Source organism: Cyanistes caeruleus, chromosome 16, assembly GCF_971803275.1.
Source record: "Cyanistes caeruleus chromosome 16, bCyaCae1.hap1.1, whole genome shotgun sequence".
NCBI lineage: Eukaryota > Metazoa > Chordata > Aves > Passeriformes > Paridae > Cyanistes > Cyanistes caeruleus.
This window is the reverse complement of record NC_141716.1, coordinates 6062211-6081762: the sequence shown is the minus strand read 5'-3', so window position 1 is coordinate 6081762 and position 19552 is coordinate 6062211. Positions and strand designations below refer to the sequence as shown.

The window sequence follows — 19552 nt, the reverse complement described above, 5'->3', positions numbered from 1 at the left end:
TACCTGTGCAGAATGTGGTCTGTGCTCAGCTGGTAAAGGCAGAGAGTCTGGAAAGGCTTAGATGACTGCTTGGGACCAACAGTGGTAAAGAACCACCACAGGATTCAAGATTAAACTGGGGCACTGAAAGAGCTGTAAAACCCTTGGTGTAGGTGGGGAAGGTCCCTAGACATGGGGAAGTCAGAACAGAAATCCAGGATGATGTCAGGGTAATAAAGGAATGTGCCAGGGTCACCTGCAGCAGGTTATTTAGGTCCTAGAAAGAGAGAGAGTCCATGACCTCCTGGGGCAGCTTCAGTGCTCTGCCACCCTCAATGTAAAGCAGTTTTTCCTCATGTTGAACTGAAACTTCTTGTGTTTCCATCTGTCCAGATCAGTTTGGTCTGGCTCACCATTCCCACCCTCAGTGCTGGATGCCAGCTGAGCCCATAGCCCAGTGTCTCCCTGCTTCCTTCAGAGCTCTCAGAGGCAGAAGGGCTTATGAACATTTTACCGGTGTGTGCAGGCAGAGGCAGATGTGGTCTAGAAATGCAGCTGCCTCAGGACCTGCCGTGAGAGCACAGCTCAGACCAGGCTCACAGCTCTGGGACCTGGGCTTTGCCCAGCACCTCCTGCACGCCCCACAGCTGGAATCAGCATCAGGAGGCTGCCTGGGCTCTGGGAAGTTTACCCTGCCCTGAATTTAGGGGAACGCACACCGGGAGAGGCAGGCAGCTGCCTGGGGAGCAGCACAGAAGGTTCTGGTAGAGGCCAGAGGCAGGTGAGAGCCCAGCTGGGACGTGTGGCAGCCCTGTGTGCTAGCCTGGCACATGAGGCTCGTTCCTGGCACACGGCTCAGCGAGCAGTTCGGGCTTGTGGCAGCAATGCTGGAACCCAAACAATGGCGTTCAGAGACTTCTTTGAAATACAAGTCAGTGCGCTCAGCCCGAACAGCACAGGTTAAAAATCAATGCAGTGATCAGCCTGTGAGGCCTCGTCTAAGAAACTACAACTGACCTCTCTGTTCACAGACTCAGCCAAGTGCTTAAAATCTGTTTGTCTCACAAAGAAAGCAGAGTAGCCATGGTTTGGGCCTGTTCCCCAAAGAGCTGTGCTGGCACAGCACGGGCTGGGAGGGAGGGAGGATGAGGGAGCCGAGCTGCTGCTCCTCATTGCTTGTTTTCAGAATGAAGAGAGCCTCAGCCTTTGGAGATGCTAATTTATCCCTTTTCACAGTCAGTGAGTTTGCTTACGGCAATGAAAGGAAAACAAACAGTCGAACATCTTCAAGGTCTAGTGCATCAATGTTGGGCACAGCTGCAGTGTGTGTGCAGGGCTGGGGCACGGCAGGGCTGCCGGGGCCTGTCACAGCCACCCTGCGGCCCGCGGTGACGCCTCTCCAGCTCCTCTCCACATGTGGGGTGAAGGATCGTGAAGGTGGAAGATTTCCGACCCTGGGCACTGCTGGGTGTCGTATCACAGCCATGGCCACAGCAGCTGCTCACAGCTCCCTCTGCCTCCCCCTCCTCCTCCTGAACACATGGGAATCACTAGCAGCAGAGCAGGTGGGAGGCTTGGCTGTGTATGCACATTCTCAGCAGTAAAACCAGCAGTTTCCAACTGGGATGGAATCAGCAGCAGCTCGAGTCTCTGCTCACAGCTCCCAGCAAACACGGGAGCCACAGCCAAAGCCCAGCCAGGCTGGCTGGGCAGCAAAAGCTGCTGCAGTGATCAGCCTGTGAGGCCTCATCTAAGAAACAACATTCCGGGGGGCAGAAGGGAATGGCTTGGAGGCACCAGGAGCACTGATAAAGATTTAAGAACAGAATAAGAGCCAAATGTTCAAGGTGACATATTGGGAAGTTCAGTAGAGACAGGCACAAACTGTTCACAGCAAAAGGCTCATCTTCAATTTTCACCTTTTCTGCTCCAAGTTGTGGCCAGTGCACACTGTGTGAAGGGCAGTGTCTCAGGGGGAACGTGGCACTGGGACTGCAATGGAGCAGGACATGAAATCCTGGGCAGAACCGCTCTGCCATGCAGGAGGAGGAGGAGGAAAGAGCTCCATTAGCACATCAGAAGTATCAGGTGTGACCAGGAGTGCTAAGGATGTGATTCTGTCCCCGAAGAGTCAGTGTGCTGCAGGATCACAGGGTTTGGTGGGACAAGATGAGAAGTGACAGCTGAAACCCCATACAAAGGTGTTACTGGGGTAGGGCAGGTCCCTGGCATCCTCTGCTTTCTTAATATCATAGCAGCTTTCATACACTGATAACTACATCTCTTCACATGTTGCATAAGTAGTTTCTCAGGTTAAAGTTCAAATAAATTCTTCGTTTTGCTTCTGATGTGCCTCTTTTTAAAGTCTAAGGGGAGAAATTAGGAAACAGCATCTACTGCTCTTTCTTAAGCAGGTTATTCCATCTTAGAGGTTGTTGAGAAGGATGCTATCCCTTCATAGGATTCAGTGGTCAGAAACTGGAATAAAACTGGGACATGAACCAGACTATAACTGTAGAATAATGAATAATTGTGCTATTTCAAACCCATGGAACACAAAGAGAGGTTTTTAGCATATGAAAGACTCCAGGAAAATGCATGCAGCCAGACTGTTGGCATTTGTAATGCTCCCAGCTCAGAAATGATTCCCAGGACTTGAGTGAACAAGCTGACATCAGAAAAAGAGTGAGGAACCAAGAGTGGGACACAAGAGCTCTAAAAGTGTCTTGGAAGGGATCCAGAGCTAAGTATATGGTTTTCAGGTTCCAGGAGTGCAAAACTAAGCTCAGAGACACCAAAAACATCGAAGACAGCAAATATGGATGTTGATCTTTTCTGTTTTACTTGTGCAGGAAAGATTGAATTCTTACCATGGTGTTTAATGCTTTCCCTCCAGTTCTGCTCCTTTGGGCATGAATGGAGCAAAACTGACTGTAACAACCTCTGTTACCTCCATTGTTCTGTTTTTCCCTAAATCTCCTTTCTCCTGCTTCACTGATGCTCACTTTGGGCAGATCATCTTCCCAGCCAAAGAGGATGCAGGGTATTTTGTCTGCAGCTGGCTGGTAGGATGATCTGTGCAATCCCCATTTCCCCAGCATTGCCAGGGCTGATTCCCCAGTGAGCTAATCCACATAGCTTACAACACCTCCCTTTTGGAGAAGTTTCTTTAGACATTTATCAAGAAATTTGACTGAAGGAAATTCACTGGTGTAGAGGCAGACAGGCAGAGATGCAGATGTGAGATGTAAGATTCATGGGCAGTCCTAAGAAAAATACCCCCATAACAGCCCCACCTGGCTCGATGGTCCCACCTGGCCCTCTCCCACTGCAGTGATATCCATTAATCACACTTTATCCACTCCCAGGATATCTTTTTGTTTCCAGACCTTTAATTCTGATCCAGTCAAGCTGTTGAGTTATGGAGAAAGAGCATAACAAGCTCTGCTGCTTGCTAATGACATTGCTGGTTATTCCTGTGGTTGTATCTTGCTCCTGAGACAGAGATAACACCTCAAAAAGATGCTTGTTGCAAAAATATCTGTTACTGGAAAGTCCTCAGCCTCTGCCAGAATCTACCTATACCAGGTGGGTCAAAATATCAGTGCCTAAAATCTCGCATCAGAAAAGCTCCTGGGCTCAAGGAATTGGGTTACAAAGCACTGGCACAGGCTCTGTCCTGATTATATCCTTGATTTCAAGTAAATAAAACCACTCATGGAACAAAGTTTAGGAAGATAAATGGACAAGTTGTTTGTGCAGGTTGTCTGTCTCCTAATCAATATCCCTGCTGGGACCCAATTTTGTTCAAGTCTGACCTTCCTGTTGTATCTGAAATAACCAGACAAAAGCACATGTTGCTTGAAATTCCATCAAAATATATCAAATGCCAACAGTGAGGGGATATGAGAATTTTCAAAAACAGTTGATAAAGAAACATAAAGGAGCTCTGTCTCAAATCACCTGTGGTTACTAATCTGAACAGGCAGAACAGCAAGTTCAGAACTGGGAATTTGGCTGCACTGGTTTAAGTCAGAAAGGGAGCAGAATAACCTGAAAATGCAGATGTCCTCATTGCACTGCTCACCTTCCCCATTTTGTAAGCATTTCATGGTAAGAATTTTCTGGTCTGCTGCGTAGGTACCCCTTTTGCCTCCTTGCCTTTGCTGCCCACTGCTTTCACCTGCCAGTTATCACAGCTTTGGACTTTATACTCAGTGCTAAATTCAGAGCTATTCTAAACCAACTTAATGCAGCTTTGGCTTTGTTGTTTTGGTTTTTTTCTGAGGAATCTGTAAAGAACATTTCCAAAGCCCTTTGACCTGTATAAACACTGCAACTCCCAACACCTGTGCAAGGTGCTCCTGTGAATGTGTCTCTTCCAAACATTGTGTTCCTTCTGTGCTGCAACCTTCAGCTCCTCTGACCTCTCCTTTTTCTTCTGACTGAAGCATTGTCTGTAACAACACTTCATCTGAGCTAAAAGGTTTTCATTTTATATGTCAAGGCAACTCTGGAGAGCTCCACAGTGAACAAAAATGTTACTTCTATCAGAGTGGCATTTCTATGCATTTTCCTACATTTTCCAAAGGGAATATACGTCATGCTGAAAATATTGGGAGTTTCTAGAGAATGAACACACATAAAGCCAAGGACTACTTTAAATACTTACAGGATACACTAACCATATTTTATCTGACTTTTGTTGTAAGTTGGCTCCCACACAAGTCTGACATGTTCCAATGTTCCTTTAGCAGAATTTCTTAACTCTATAGGATTTTTCCTTAATGACAAGAAGAAATAATATTTGGACTCCTTGTCTAAAAATGACAGTTCTCTTAAGGTAAACCTCTTTCCCTTGGTGTTGATGTGACAATCTACTTTCTAAGTGTGATGTATTTGCTGCTCAGTTTTCAAAGGCTGGCTGTATGAACACCCAGGCTGTCAGCCTGTATGTAACTGAAGAAATTACACATCCAGAATAAACGCAGGGGAATGTGCATGATGCTCCATCTTTTACCTCTCAACAGCTTTGACACATCTGTACTGATATTTTTTGTGCCACTCTGATTTAGGGTTAGGGTTTAAATCAGAATTCAGAGTTCAGTTTGTTTCTGAAGCAGAGGCAAGTTACAGACAATGATCCAGCACAGCCTGAAGCAGTGATTGCAAAGAAGGAGGAACATTTTTATCAATATCTGCATGGTTTGTTGCAGACACATCTCAGCTGATGGCATGGGAAGGGGTGTAACATGACAATTACCTCCTTGTCATATGGGTAAAAGCCAGACTCAGAGCTGTTCAATATTCCACCTGATTAAATGTAAAGTAGCTACTCAGCCTGCAGGAGGGAGACATGGAAGAGGCAGTAGGTTAATCTCCAGCTCCTCTCAGCACATGGTTGTGACTCATGTAAGGCTTTGCCTGACTTACCAAGCCCCAGAGGAATTGAACAGCAGTTTGTCACATCACAGTAAGGTAATCTCTGGCTGCAATGTTTGTGTACAAAACACCCCTGCAAGGAAACCATCAGCATTCTGCCAAAAGCAGAAACAGCCAAGATGGTGCTAGACTTTGTTACCTTGGCAGCCAACAGAAAATGCAGCTTTGCTCCAGTGGATTTGCTTCTTTGGTTACGAGGTGCTGCTTTTCTCTGTGCTGGGGACACAGAACAACATCTGACAAAAAGAAACCACAAGCAGACAAGTGGGCAGAAATTATCTGTTATTTCTGAGCATTTCAATACAGTATTTCTTTTTCTTACAAGTCTGTCAGCCTGAGTGCCCAGCTGTGCCTTTGTCTTGCTGTGGGACGTTCAATGGGAGTTTGAGCACTGCAGTTGTGCAGACAGACGGCTCAGCCAGACACAGGCTGTGGCTGAGGAGTTTGATTGACTTGTCCGTACAGAAATGATGGGGCATTAAAAAAACATAACACATCTGCTATTTGGGTTGCTGCTTCTTTTGGAGCTGTGGAGTTTTCTTCCAGAGATTTCCAGGGAAAAGTGATGTCTTCAGCTGCCTCCGCCCCAGCCATCAGGGGACAAAATCTGTGTGTGGAAAGGATGAGGCCACTGAGCAAATGAATAAATCAATGTCAGGGTCTGAGAAGGAATGGCACATAATTAAACCCTTTCCCTTGTAAATTTTTTGTTCCGTGCCAGTGAATTTCTTCATCACCCGGGTCTTTGTCGCACTGAGCCTCCACGAAATGTAAATGTAGGAACTGAGGAACTGTTCCTCTCTCCATCCCCCCTGGAAACATTGCTGGGGACATGAAGAACTGATCCCCCATGATCACTGCCCACCTGCTTGACTACTGCTGCTGTTATGTGCTAATCCATGGAGGACAGCTGAGGAACAGCCCGTGGAACTGGCTTTTATCCCTGTGGGGATCACCCTGACTGCTTTGCAGAGGAGGCTTTGCAGGACTGATGGTGCCTGAAGGGTGAACAGGGGTCTCTGCCTGGCTCAAGAGAAGTAACCAAAGACCAGCCATGAAAACATAACTTTTGTACTGACATAGTTGGGACTTACCTCTTCTATCGGCCTCATAACACCCAGAGGTATCACAGCCCCCCGGATGTCCAGGCTGCCCAGGCTGCCCTCTGACACCAGGAAAACCTGGAGGACCAGCATTCCCAGGGTAACCCTTGGGACCTGGTGTTCCCTGCACAACTTCTCCTGGTGGGCCTGCAGAAGGAGAAGCACAGTAAGCTGTAGCACATTCGCTGTAGCAGTGTAATACCTCTTCTGTATTTTCCTCCATCCTACATGGCAGGTAATTTTTCTGAGTGTGGCTTCCTCATTTTGGTGGATAGATAGGACCTGCCTGTTGGAAAACCTGTTGTAATCCCAGTACCTGAATCCCAGTAGTCCTGACCTTCAGGGTGCCCAGCTTGGCTGAAAGTGAAGCCTGGTTATGAGAACCCCAAATCCACTACATGTTAATGCAGAGAATCACCTTAACCCCGGGACCCATCCTGGGTCATTGGGTTTTGTGTCTTTACATCTTAGCTATAGAAGATTAAATGAAGAATGTGTTTGACCACACTCTCTTGACAGTTCCTGGTTTCTTATGCCAGTGGCAAACTTCCCACAGATCCCAAGTAGCAGGGATCAGGGTGGAGGAGTACGCCAAATCCTCAGATTACTCACAAACCCTTATGTTCCACGAGCTGAATTTTCAGAGCTTCTATCCCCCGAGCATCTGGTCTTGCATGCAAAAAGGCAGCAAAAGTAAAACTCCCTGGATGTGTCTCAGGTCCTCAAAATACATCATCCCTTGGGAATGGGTACCAGGGAGAAGAAGCTGCCTGGAGTAATCTCTTGCCTTTTAGCAGAGAGAACAATCAAGGATGCTGCCAACAGGGCTGTGGTGGGAAGGTGAGTCCAGCCCCACCACAGAGGTCCTTCAGCTGGATGATGCTTTGAATCTGAGAGCTGGTGGCCATCACATGGCTTTGCTGGATCAATAAACAGAGGTTGTGGTCACTCTACCTGTTCTGCCTCTGGGTCCTTGGCTCCCTTCCTCACTGGGTCCAGACATCCCTTTTTCTCCTTTGGGCCCTGGGGCACCTATTCACAGATAAGAGATAAGTGTTGCTTCACTTTATGTCGAATTTCACCCTGAATTGAGGATCCTGCAGTCTCTCCATGTGTCAAAGTGGAGTCACAGCCATTGGCAACACAGAGAAACATCCATTTGCTTTCATTCAGTCTGGGCACCTACTCTTGCTGTGACCAGCAGGACACTGATTTCTTTGATCCAAGCAGCACTGATTTGTAGCTCAATAGGGGTGGGAATGAACATTTTTCACAGAGAAATTCATAGCAGTTGTGTTACTGCACCAGCCTGAGGGTCAGGTCCACCTCTGTGCTCTTCATGTGGATCAAACAAATCACAAAGCTGAACTATCTCTTTGACCGGGTGCTGGTTAGGCAGGATTGATGTTTTCCTGTTAAATTACTCATTAAACCAGTACCTCTCAGAGAAAACAGTTACATTTTGACAAAATATGTTTTTTCATTGTTTTAAGATGAAAATATTTTGATCAGCCATGTCCTCCAGGTGTTTTTTCATTGAGATCCATCTTCTGCCCTCTCCTGCTTGACAGGCTGGAAAAATCTGCAGGTTGTTACTCCTTTTTCCTTTCTCTCTGAAGTGACATTTTGATAAGCTCTGCACATACCAGCCAAGACTGACTACTGCAGGAGGAAGGAGTTAAACAGAACACTTCCAGTTACTCAGAGGTGTTAGGACCCTGCTGAAACCAATGTTTTTCTTTTTATTTTGACAGACAATTACTTGAGCCACTGACAAACACTGTCTGTGAATCCAAGCAAAACACCTTTCACTCATTCATGTGCAATAACTGAGGCCACTTCTCAGATTACATTAATCTATTTCTTTAGTCATGTCTGAGACTTTCATTGCTGAAACTACTGCTCCAGAAACTTAATTCCCCTTTAAAGATTGCTCCAGTTGCCTCATGCCTTCCATCAGTGTTTCCAACACTCCTCATTTCTGCCTAAAGCTGATCTGTTCCACCACTATGTGTTCACCCAAATGGTTGCTTTTCTGTAGGAAAAGCCTCCTGCCCTCTAAAATTAAACTCTCCATCCCCCCTAAACCTACAAATGGTGCTAAACTGGCATTTCCTTCCATGCAGAGTTTGAAAATAGAGTGGTCTCCATCTGGCTTCTCCCTGTTTGTTGAGATTTTTAATTTGGGTGTCTCTTCCTAGAATGGAAAAGTCCAAAAGGAAAACAGCAACGAAATGAGATAATATCATGGATTATCTATACAGTACTGCTTGAGGCACAGAGATGTTTAGTGAAAGTATTAAAGATGCAGTGAAAAATGCTTATGAACACTTCTGTCCATACCTCTCTCTCCTGGGTACCCATCTTTGCCTGGCTGTCCGGGGCTGCCGTTTTCTCCTCTTTCTCCACTGTTCCCCGGTGGGCCTGGAGGACCTGGTGGTCCTGGTTCTCCTGGTTTTAACCTTTCCTCCCAAATGGGAACTGGCTTCCTTGTGTGTTCATGTATGAATGAATCAAATTTCAACACATGAGCTGAGAAGGTAAGACAGAAAATAAACATTTCCCTAGCTGGGAAATTCAGAAGAGAGATCAAAATCAAAGGATTTTGTCTAAAAAGGCACTTAGAATGATCAGGTAGTGCTAAAAAGCTGTCAGTCCAAACTGAGAAAGTCAGAAGATGAAGATGGGCAGCTGAGTGATGACTTTGCTGCCTGACCTTGGACAAGGCACTGCTTCTCTTTGTGCATCACAGCACAGGAGCTTTACAAAACTGCCTCGTCTCGGGAGGAATCAGCACATTTGGCTGAAAGAATAATTTCTCTCAAATTAGTTTCAAGCTTTTCCATTTAAGAAATAAAGGAGGCTTTGCAAAACACCAAAGGGTTTTTCAAATAAATATTTTGCATGTATTTTCTGTGCTAATGCCATCCAATAAAGCCAAAGTAGCACTTAGAGCCTGAGATGGGACATTTGCTGTTTGTGGTGCTCAGCAGGGCATGGGGTCATGGATCTGCTGGGATCACTACAGGCTGCCTCTCCTCTGGTTTTCCACTCTGGAGAGTCATAGGATCATAGAATCACAGACTGGTTTTGGTTGGAAGGGACCTTAAAGCTCATCTCATTGCAACCTCTGCCATGGGCAGGGACATCTTCCACTGTCCCAGGCTGCTCCAAGCCCTGTCCAGCCTGGCTTTGGACACTTCCAAGGATCCAGGGGCAGCCACAGCTTCTCTGAGCACCCTGTGCCAGGGCCTCACCACCCTCACAGGGAAGAATTTTATATGCAAGGTAAATCCAATCCTTCAGCTTAAAGCCATCCCCTTGTCCCATCACAACATGAACAGACTCAGGAGCTGGGTTGGTTATACTCACTCTGAATCATCCGCTCACAAGCCTGGCTAACGAGCTGGTAAATTGTGGCCAAAGACTGTGGTTCCCCCTACAATGAAGCATTTTTTTTTTATTTTTTTAATTAAGAAAGAAAGGAAGTATTAATATCTTTTAGAAAGGATCGATCTCATAATGCATGATAGCTTTCAGCCCATTCATTTTCTCAGCTTGAGTTCCAGAGATATTAATTACTGTGAAATGCAGCTCTATTTATTTATCACGAAGCTCTGAAACCAGAAAATTGAAATTGGAAACATCAATAATTGCTTTTCTCCTGCACATCAAAAGGCCCAGACCGAATCTAAATAATTACCAAAAAAGGGAGAGCAAATTTCACCCTCAAATTTTATCAGAAAAGATGCTAAGTCTATAACTCAGTGTTCTGTGATATGTAAAACATTTAGTATGATCAGATATTACATTGTCCTATCTTTGACTCCATCTTCTATGAATATTGATTCTTACTGTATTATTTTGAATAAATCATATATAATAGGCCCTTCTGAAAGTTTTAGTAAAGTAGGGAAAAGCGATAAAAATGCAAAAACCTGTTTGAAAATAAGCACCGACTGTGAAAATTCATACCTAATGCACCTACTTCCAGAACTGTTTATAAAACATACATCACTTGCTGGATCACAGTGCAGGTAATCCAGGCTTAAAAAGCTGCTCTGTTCAACACCCAAAGGAGGGGGGAAATGGAAAGTTCCAGTGTTAAAAAAATGCTAGAAAAGGAAAAGTTGGTGGGACTGGTAGGAGAATGCTCCTAAAAATTATAATTCTGAGGCATTAACTTAAGACAAAAGTCTGAAGAAGAATTTGCATAAGTCAGTCTTGGCAATGACTCCTAGAAAGTCATGGCATTTTGATTTAACCAGAAGTCAGGATGAAAAGCACTTGAAAAACTTCTTTTCCCAATAAAATAACTTTCCAAGGTGGTGTGGATGTCCTGAGTGCCAGGGTTCTGTCCTGTGCCACAGACAGTGATTATTACAAATTACTCCCCTTTTGTAACACATTAAACCAGAAGAAAGTGGAGCCAAGCTGGTTTGTTTTTTCCCTTCTCAGCAAAGAATGGATTTGCATTTGACATTTCTGCTTTATTACTATAAGTGATACTAAGGAGCTCCTGACTGCTGTGGGATTATTTATAGCCCACCAGCCCAGCCTGTGCAGGTGAAAGGAAAGGCAACAAACAATAGGTACAACCAACACTGGAGAGGTTTGGTTTGGAATTGTAAGCAAAGGCTGCAATTCAGGTTACCACATCCACTCTTTTGTGGGTATGATGCTCTGACAGTGTCACCCAGCACCAGAAAAACTCACTTTCTCTCCTCTTTCTCCTTTGGGACCTGGCAGCCCCTAAAGGGGGAAAAAAAAAATTAAAAATAAAGAATTCTAAGGAAAGGAAGAACAGAAAACAAGCAAACAAAGACATTTTTGGGATGTGAGTTACATTAGTGGGACATGGAGCACAAAGTTTGTTTCTCACACTCTTGTTTTTTCCTTGACCTCATGGCAGTGATTGTAAGAGCTTTAAATCTGTACTTAAAAGTATGAACTCGTACCCAAAAACTTTGTTTTTAAAGAAAAAGAATAATGAATCAGTAACTGGAGCAGTGGGATAAGCACCATCAACAGGAATGCAGAAATTTCTCAGATGTGCTCTTAGAACAGATTTCCCAACAGGACACGATGGTTTTTAACATCTGAGGAGAAGAAATACCTGTGACATTTAGATCTGTGTTTTCACCTACAAGCCCTGCTGGCTGCTCCAGCTCAGGAGTGACTTTCTTGATTTGTTTGAGAATCTTACACCAGAAATTTGTTTAGGTTTTGTGTAGCAGGTGAATCTGCAGAGGGCGAAGGGAGGTGGGATTTGTTGAGTGCTTTATCAACAGATCAGTAGCCTGAGTTTTGAATTCCCAGACAGCTCCTAGAGAAGGATGAGTGTGAATTTAAACCATTCTTCAGACTCTGAGGCAGAGATGCTGGGGGAACAGCTCATTTCCATTCAATTATTTTATGTCTTGGCCTTTGAGACCCAGAAGCAGAAACTTACTGTTGGCCCAACATCACCTGGAGGTCCCTTCTCACCGCTGCTGCCTCGGGCGCCTTCGGCTCCTTGGAAACCCTGCAGACATTACAGATTAAAAATCCAGTTAATTCCTAACGTTTATTTCTGTTCAAGGGCTCCAGGGGCACCCATGGTGGGACTTTAAGGGACTCAAGCAAGGGAACAGTAGCTTTAAGTTTCCTGTCCAGCCACGAGCCCACTGTTCAAAGCACATTGTGTGTGAGTCATGCTCACATCATTTCCCATCACCATCTCAATTATGGCCAGGCCAGCAAAGCTGAGTTTTGCCAGCAAACTGCAGTGTAGTTTACATCCTACAGGCTTTTGATCTTTCATTATATATTCAGATTTAGACAGAGCCTAGAGCACAGCCCTCTTCTTCAGCCTCCCAGTACCACATGGTTGTTTTCTTTTTCCTTTAAAACCTTTGCTGACCTCTAATACTTTACAACATCAACAGCAGCTTAGAGAGTGGGAAGTGCCTGCTGTGGTCATCTCCTCTTTGTGAACTATCTGTGCCTTTTGGAGCCATAAAGGGAAGAAAAAATCAGCCAAAAGCAACTAGCAGAAACACTTTGTTTTAGAATTTTCTGGCTATTATACTTGAACTCAGTAGATATTAGCAACTTTTCTGAGCAGTCAAAATGAGAAAAGTTTTCAAGGCAGCACCAGAACAGCTTTCAGAGCCTGCTCTGAAGGTGACAGTACTTTCCTCATATTTAAAAAGCTGAGGCTCAATCATGCCAGCTCCACATATTCCCAGGATGAATAAGTCAAAGTTATGAGCCTAATTCAACCTTGGCTCCCATAAATAACTTAGCACAGCCACTGCCAAATTCCTTATAATTCAGCAGTGAGACTCAGCTGTGAGATGGAGCTGTGAGAATCAGTAACTTATCAGGTCCACCAGCCATCAACTAAACCCAAATTTGGTTCAGTTTCCCAAGTAAAATGAAGTGTTCCTGTGGTGCCTTCCAATTAGGAGCTGTAAATCAACAGATCTTAAAGTTCTGCTACCCTGGGCACGACAGAGTGCAGCTACACCCATCTCCATCCAGCCCTGGCAGCAGATACTGGCAGTGACGTGGGGAGAAAACCTTTCACACTGCCTGCATCCTCAGCTCCTGTTGATTTCAGTCTAACAAGCCAAATCACCTCCAACTCAACCAACAGTTGGAAAACAGTAGTGTCAGGAAAGCGAAACAGCAAAGAATCTCCCTACTGGGATGAAGCTTCCTCAGGACTTTCCAGAGGAAGCCAAGGATTTTCTTCTTACATTGAGAGTGGCAGGGAAAGGGGGCACCTGCAGGATGTGCCAGGTGTTCCCCGTGGTACCCCAGGAAGGGGGTTTGCCCTGACAATTCCAGGTGAAACCACAAAACTCTGCTGAGGAACAGATTTCAGAGTGCATCACTCACAGGAGGTACTCACCCTTGGTCCAGGAGGTCCTGGAGGCCCAGCTGTGCCTTCGAGTCCCCTCACCCCCTGCAAAGCCAAATCCAGTCATTTACTGATGAGAGGATTCTAGGAGACCTCATAAGCAGTGAGATGTTTTTCCACGTCCTGCTTTTAACAGGAGCTTGCTAAAGGTGGGGAAAAAAGGATCTGTCAACCAGCAGGAAGGGTGGCATCTGCTCAAATTTGGCCAAACATGAAATTATCCCGTTTTTCTTCCCCAATCCCTTTGTGAAAAGATCATTCACTTCTGCACTGGGAGTTGCATTGGGATGTTTTGGGTCTCTGCTGGGACACTCCTAGCAGATTTTTAGGCACTCATGCATAAAACCTCAGGGGTGAGGTGTTTTACCTTTGCACCTTGAAGTCCATCCCTGCCCGGAGCTCCCTGCACACCAGGAATGCCCTGTAAATCAGAAATGCTGGGTAAAGTCAGCATCTGATTATCATTGCCCTAATTCATCTTGTAACAGAGAACAGAAGAGAAAGGTCAAAGAAGAGAGAGAGTTATTCATTGCATAGAGCAAAGGCTGTTATCCCAGCTTTAATTCCATTATATCCAGCTTCCAGATAGGTCTATCTCTCTTACACCAAGTGACTCCATTTCCCTTTGGCATTCCAAAATGACAGTTCCCAAGCAGACAAGAGCAACAACTCTCCTGACTTGCTTAAAGTAGTTACTGAGAATAAAAAAGGCAAATCTTTGGGACAAGTAAGAGTGGTGTTTACCATTACCTGCATGCCAGGGATTCCAGTGTCTCCTTTCTCTCCTTTAATTCCTGGTGGCCCCTTGGATAAAACAGAAGCACACAGTTGGCGGTGAGGCAGAACACTTTAAGGAAAAGAGCATCCTGCTGCTCCACATCCTTGTCCCAGGTTGTTCCTCCTCCCTGCAGTGTTCCAGGGTAATTTACAGCCACAGCATGTGCACAGGGATTCTGCCATCCCAGACATGTGGCAGCCCTTGCCACTACTCCCTGCCAAGCCATGATGATGACTGGAAAGAGAAATGACTGAATATTCATAGAATATCCTGAGTTGGAAGGGACCCCACTGGGCTGCTTTCAATAAAAGCCCATTAAGGAGAGTCTGGACAAAAGCAGGCTTTGGCCAGAATGATTAAGTGCAGGGCCTCGTCAGCATAAAACCCAGTGATTGTCATCTCTCCCTCTGCAGCTGTTCAGCTGTTCGTGAGGGTGATGTAAATACACAAATCCCAGCAGTGACACCCATTTCAGAGACAGGTTCTAAATGTGAAGAGTGAAGAGCGAGTGACAAAATAAAAAGCAATGGAAGAGGTTACACACCACAGGGCCCTGAACTGTGATTCCTTGGGAACCTGGAGAGCCTTGTTGGCCACTGGGACCTGCTGGTCCTACTTGTCCAGGTGGGCCTGGTTCACCCTGAAAGCAAAGACAAGGAAACAATCATAGGGGAAGGAAGTGGTTGGTGCCTGCTCTCCTCATGGGCTGCACTGCATGGCCTGGACCAGCATGAACCATCCACAGGATTCAAGATTAAATTGGGGCATTGAAGGCATCTCCAGTAACCTCAGCTGCCTTTGTATTTTAGGTCCAAGATTTGTGTCCATCTTTCGTGAGAGCAGACAGCAAAGCGGTAGAGGCTGCTTTGCAGAGCACAATTCACCTTCTCAAGAAGTTATTCCTGTTATTCAAGGTGGTCAGAGAGCAAAGGGAAGCGTTCCTTAGCCCATTTCTGAGGTCTGTGTCCATTCTCATTCCTTCCCCCAAATCTTTCCCCTGCAGCCATGCTGCTTTCCCAAATGTCATCCCAAAAAATGGGACAGACAGTGTGGTCTGCTCTGGCTCTGTCCTGTGCTGAACCACGGAGCTGTGAACACTTGCACCAGGGTTTGCTACAGTCCCCAGGGCTGGGGGATTCAGACCCAGCCATTCCTCATGCCCTCCTCAGGGCTGTGGTTCCCTCTCTGCCTCCCTCCTCACACTGCTCTGCCCCAGGGCAGTACCAGTGTGTCTGGTCAGGAGATTTGGCAGCAACAACAACCACAGCACAAAGCCTGACCCTGTCCCAGCACAGCTGCTCTCTGAGGACATTGCTGACCATGTACAGTGCATTAATTCAGCACAATCAGGCTCATCATCTCAGTTTCCAAAGCCTAACAGAGCATTTAATTAATAGTAAGTGATCCCATCCTCCTGGATGTGTTAAGACTCTGGGCTCAGCTTGTTGCAGTGAGATAATCACCAGCCTAAGGACTCACCTTGGGTCCCGGCTCCCCCTGCTCCCCCTGAGGTCCTCTCCTCCCAGGGCTACCCTGCCAGTGGGACACAAAGAGCATCATTTTATTTATTGCACTGTAACCAGCAGCCTGGGGGACAGAACTCTGTGTACTTCACTGCCCCACACTGAAAGATGTTTCCTGCCCCACAGAGCTCAAAATGAATAGAAGCAAGAAGAAAATTAATTGAGTTGTTCAGGAAATGTGGGAAAGGGAAGAAGAAATTAACAACCCAGCCCCTCCATGACCAGCATTGGGAACACAGCACTTATTCTCAGCAGAGAGAGATGAAGTTTCAACCTGTTTAACCTCCCTCCAACGCCTTCTCAGTGGATCCATGCTGAGACAATGTCTCATACGGACATGGGAACACGCTTGAGAAGGAAGAAAAGGGGTGCTCACATCTACACTCCTTTGGAACTCAGTTGGGTTTTACACTCTCCACCCCAGAGCAGTGACATGTGCCGAGATCAGGGACAGACCTGGCTCTGGGAGACCTGGCTTAGCTCTGCCTCTGCCTAACTCTGGGTGGGGAGAAGAAGCCAACCTTCTGGCATGAACTCATTCTGTGTGAATTTTTGACATCTTAATCTGAGCATAGCTATTCTTGCATCCAAAACAAAGAAAACCCTATGCATTTGAATTGAGAAGCACAGGCAGGGAACTTTGGGAAAGGTGCTTTCAGAAGTGCCCAGAAACTCATTTCAGCAGCCAGTTGGATCTAGTCAGACCCACTCATTAAGGACAGTGAAAAATACAAGGTGGGACATGTCTTGCTAACTGGAATTTTAAAAATAGCAGTGAGTGCTGTTGTAACTGCAGCAAATTACCAAGGGTTCAGTGGTGTGAGGAGAAGGTTATGTGTCAAAACCTGATTTCCTCTAATGCTTTAAAGAGTCCTGCTCTTTAAGGAGTTGTCTTAAACCACATGCTTAAACCACAGGGCAACGCAAGCTGGTAATTATGCACTTAGGATATTGGAGCAAACTGTGACAGTGGAGTGTGCTGTTAATTAAACTTCCACCGGAACGAGCAAGTAATTACTCTGCAATGAGGCACTCTCCTTGCACGGAACTCAGCTCACAGCTAAACCACAGGTCGGTACAGGAGGTGATCTGAGACCTTTTCGGTCAAAAAAGGAGGCAAATATTTCCATTATGGTTATTTTCCAGGAGAAAAGCACCTGGAGTAGTTGAAGTGAGGTGCTCTGGAAAGGCTGCGTGTCAAGTTTCAGCTGGCTTGTGCAAATCAAATATTCTTCCCCAGACTTTCAAAAAGCAAATTCTTTTGTAACTGCTTCCTAGTGTTTAACAGGAATATTTTCTCCTGGGATTTAAACCCATGACAGCTTTCCTGCATCCATAATGGATAGGGTAGAATTTATGCCCTTTTTCCTGAGCATACTGCATATGCAATGGCTGTTTTCTCTTCCCTCTCATTTCTTCAGGGTTTTCTTTGCAAGTGACATTCACTGCACAGAAAGAGAGCTTTGGGGACAGACAGGATAGCAAAGTCTCCCCTTTCTCTTTACACTGTCCACCCACACACACACTTACAAGGCTCCAATTTAACATAGGATCCAGATAGGAAGATTTTTTTGGTGAATTGTTTTTTTCTTAAATTTACAGAGAGTTTAAGAGCCTCCAATCCATGAAATCTCTGCAGACACTGAGGGTGACCTGTCCTCCTCTCCTAAGAGGATTAATGTGGAACCAGGAGCTGCTCAGCCTGTTCCCAGCTGCAGCTGTTGCGCTGCCAAGTCTCCATCTCCCCATTTCATCACCATCCAAAATGCAAAGGCAAACTCTCAGCCTTGCCCTGGAAAAGCTCCTTGAGTTAGGATGAGAGGAAATGGCTTCAAGTTACATCAGGGGAGGTTTGGATTAGACATGAGGATAAAACTTCTTGACCAAAAGAGTTAAGCTCTGGCACAGGCTGCTCAGGGGTGGAGTCACCATTTCTGCAGGGATTTAAAAGGTGTAGTTGTGGCTCTTGGGGACGTGGTTTAGAGCTGGGCCTGGCAGCTCTGATTAAAGGGTGGACTCAATGGTCTTTAGGGTCTTTTCCAACCTGAATGATTCTGTGATTCTGATACTTCACACAGCCCCAGGAGTGTTACCCACGGGCCCAACACACCACAAGAAATGAAGCAGCATCAGCACACGCAATACACAGGGTGGGAGGGTGAACTTACAGGGGGCCCTGGGGGTCCTGGCAAGCCTGGGCGCCCAGAAGTGCAAGAACAGGCAGGAGCCAAGGTAGGGCAGGTGTCCTCATCCCTCTGAAATGAAATCAAGCCAAAACCAGTCATGAGCAGCTGCACAGCAAGAGCAGAATGGATCACAAGTACAACATTCAGTGTTTCAAAATTCAGTCTTTTACTTGAAGAAAAGCAGAGTTTTTTTTCTACTCCACTGAGATTTTTGTGAGCAATCAAGTGCTTTATTTTTTCTGTTGAATAACAAATGTAGACAGAAAAAGCTATGAGCCAGCCCTGCCTGCAATGTGCAAAACACATATTGGAAGATAATTTTCTCCTTTTTACATATTTTTACACCCCACATAGCAGCTCTCTGTGTTGAGAAGAGAAGTGAAAGGAAGAGTGGGGGATGTTGTGCCTCGGGGCTGAGATGGCAGCAAAGCTGTAGGACAGGGCAGGATGAGGTCGTGCCAGGAAAAAATATGCACTGCACCAGGACTGTAAGTTTTCATTCTTTTTGAAGCAAACATTGTTTTGTTTACTTCACCAAGAAACACACTGATGTTGCTCCCAAGAGGAAAAAAATGCTTTCCCTCTTGAGTCTATCAAAATCATCTCAAGTGTCACCCTAGTGCCATGGACTTGTCCCCTCCTCCCCAGATTCCTGTCAATGAGCAGAGCAGTGCCCTTGTCTTACCAGTGCAGGGAGATCACAGCATCTGTCCTGCTCTGCACCCACACTGCTGCACAAGATCTGCAGAGACTGCAGCTGGAACTGGGGGAGGAAAAAGAGAGTTTGATAAGAAAGTAGCATTGGCTCCCACCACCCATCACCAAATCTTGTGAAGTTCAAGTGATAAAAATAATCTTCAGGTATGATTTGACAGGAGTCTTCTGTGTGATCCCAATTATAACTGTGCCCCCAAAAAGCCACAACATGAGAACTACCCCCAGACTGAGCTTTCCACAAGCCCACAGGTCTCTGTCTTTCTAAGCAAGTCAACAAAGGAGTATCACATCATCTCCAGTTTACTCACAGCCCTGCAATAGCAGCAGGTTCTCAACTAATTGGGCTTCAGCACCACCAAAATGTGAAAGCAAACTTTGATTTGCTCCCCTTGGGGGCATGGGGAGAAGGGTAAATGTGGTGGCAACGCTTCCAAAGGCAGATGTGATCCTCCTCCCCCAGAAAGCCCAACCAGTCTCTCACTGCCTCCCTCCCAACAGCCACATCTTCCCATTTTGATTAACAAAAAAGCACACACTGCACAAAGCCAAACAAAATAATGAGGCAAAGATTAATTTCTCTTTCCTTGACACCATTCCTCTCTTTTTTTTTTTTTTTCTTTCATTCCATGCATTTAAGAAGGAGCGAGCTGTACAGCCCAGGGAGAGTGACAGGCAGCATACGGATACAGATGAGCCCTGCAGATCAAGTGGCATTTAAAGATTTCTTAAATTAAATAACGTTCCATGATAACCAATAATGAGGCACTCTGTCTTCTCAAGGAGAGCAGAGCTGCAGAACATGTGAAAGCTGCTGTGCTTGAAAGGCAACAGGAGTAGGGATGGCATAAAGCTGATTATTTGGCCAGACCTGCCTAGCTAAGCTGCTAGCAGAGAGAATTTGGGAGGGACAAGGAAAG

General features: G+C 45.7%; 1 protein-coding gene across 1 annotated transcript in view; it reads right to left on the bottom strand.

Moving 5' to 3' along the window:
* Positions 1-5686: 5686 nt before the first annotated feature.
* COL20A1 (collagen type XX alpha 1 chain) overlaps positions 5687-19552 on the bottom strand; it is a 50340-nt gene continuing 36474 nt past the window's right edge. Inside the window, exons 27-40 of the mRNA XM_023939673.2 lie at positions 18604-18681; positions 17901-17987; positions 15689-15742; positions 14754-14849; positions 14182-14235; positions 13799-13852; positions 13423-13476; positions 11977-12048; positions 11241-11276; positions 9897-9963; positions 8868-9056; positions 7479-7556; positions 6516-6671; positions 5687-6028 (exon numbers count right to left, since the gene is read on the bottom strand). Coding sequence (XP_023795441.2) covers positions 6015-6028; positions 6516-6671; positions 7479-7556; positions 8868-9056; positions 9897-9963; positions 11241-11276; positions 11977-12048; positions 13423-13476; positions 13799-13852; positions 14182-14235; positions 14754-14849; positions 15689-15742; positions 17901-17987; positions 18604-18681 — 1089 coding nt within the window. The 3' untranslated portion in view covers positions 5687-6014. The remainder of the gene's footprint in view (positions 6029-6515; positions 6672-7478; positions 7557-8867; positions 9057-9896; positions 9964-11240; positions 11277-11976; positions 12049-13422; positions 13477-13798; positions 13853-14181; positions 14236-14753; positions 14850-15688; positions 15743-17900; positions 17988-18603; positions 18682-19552) is intronic.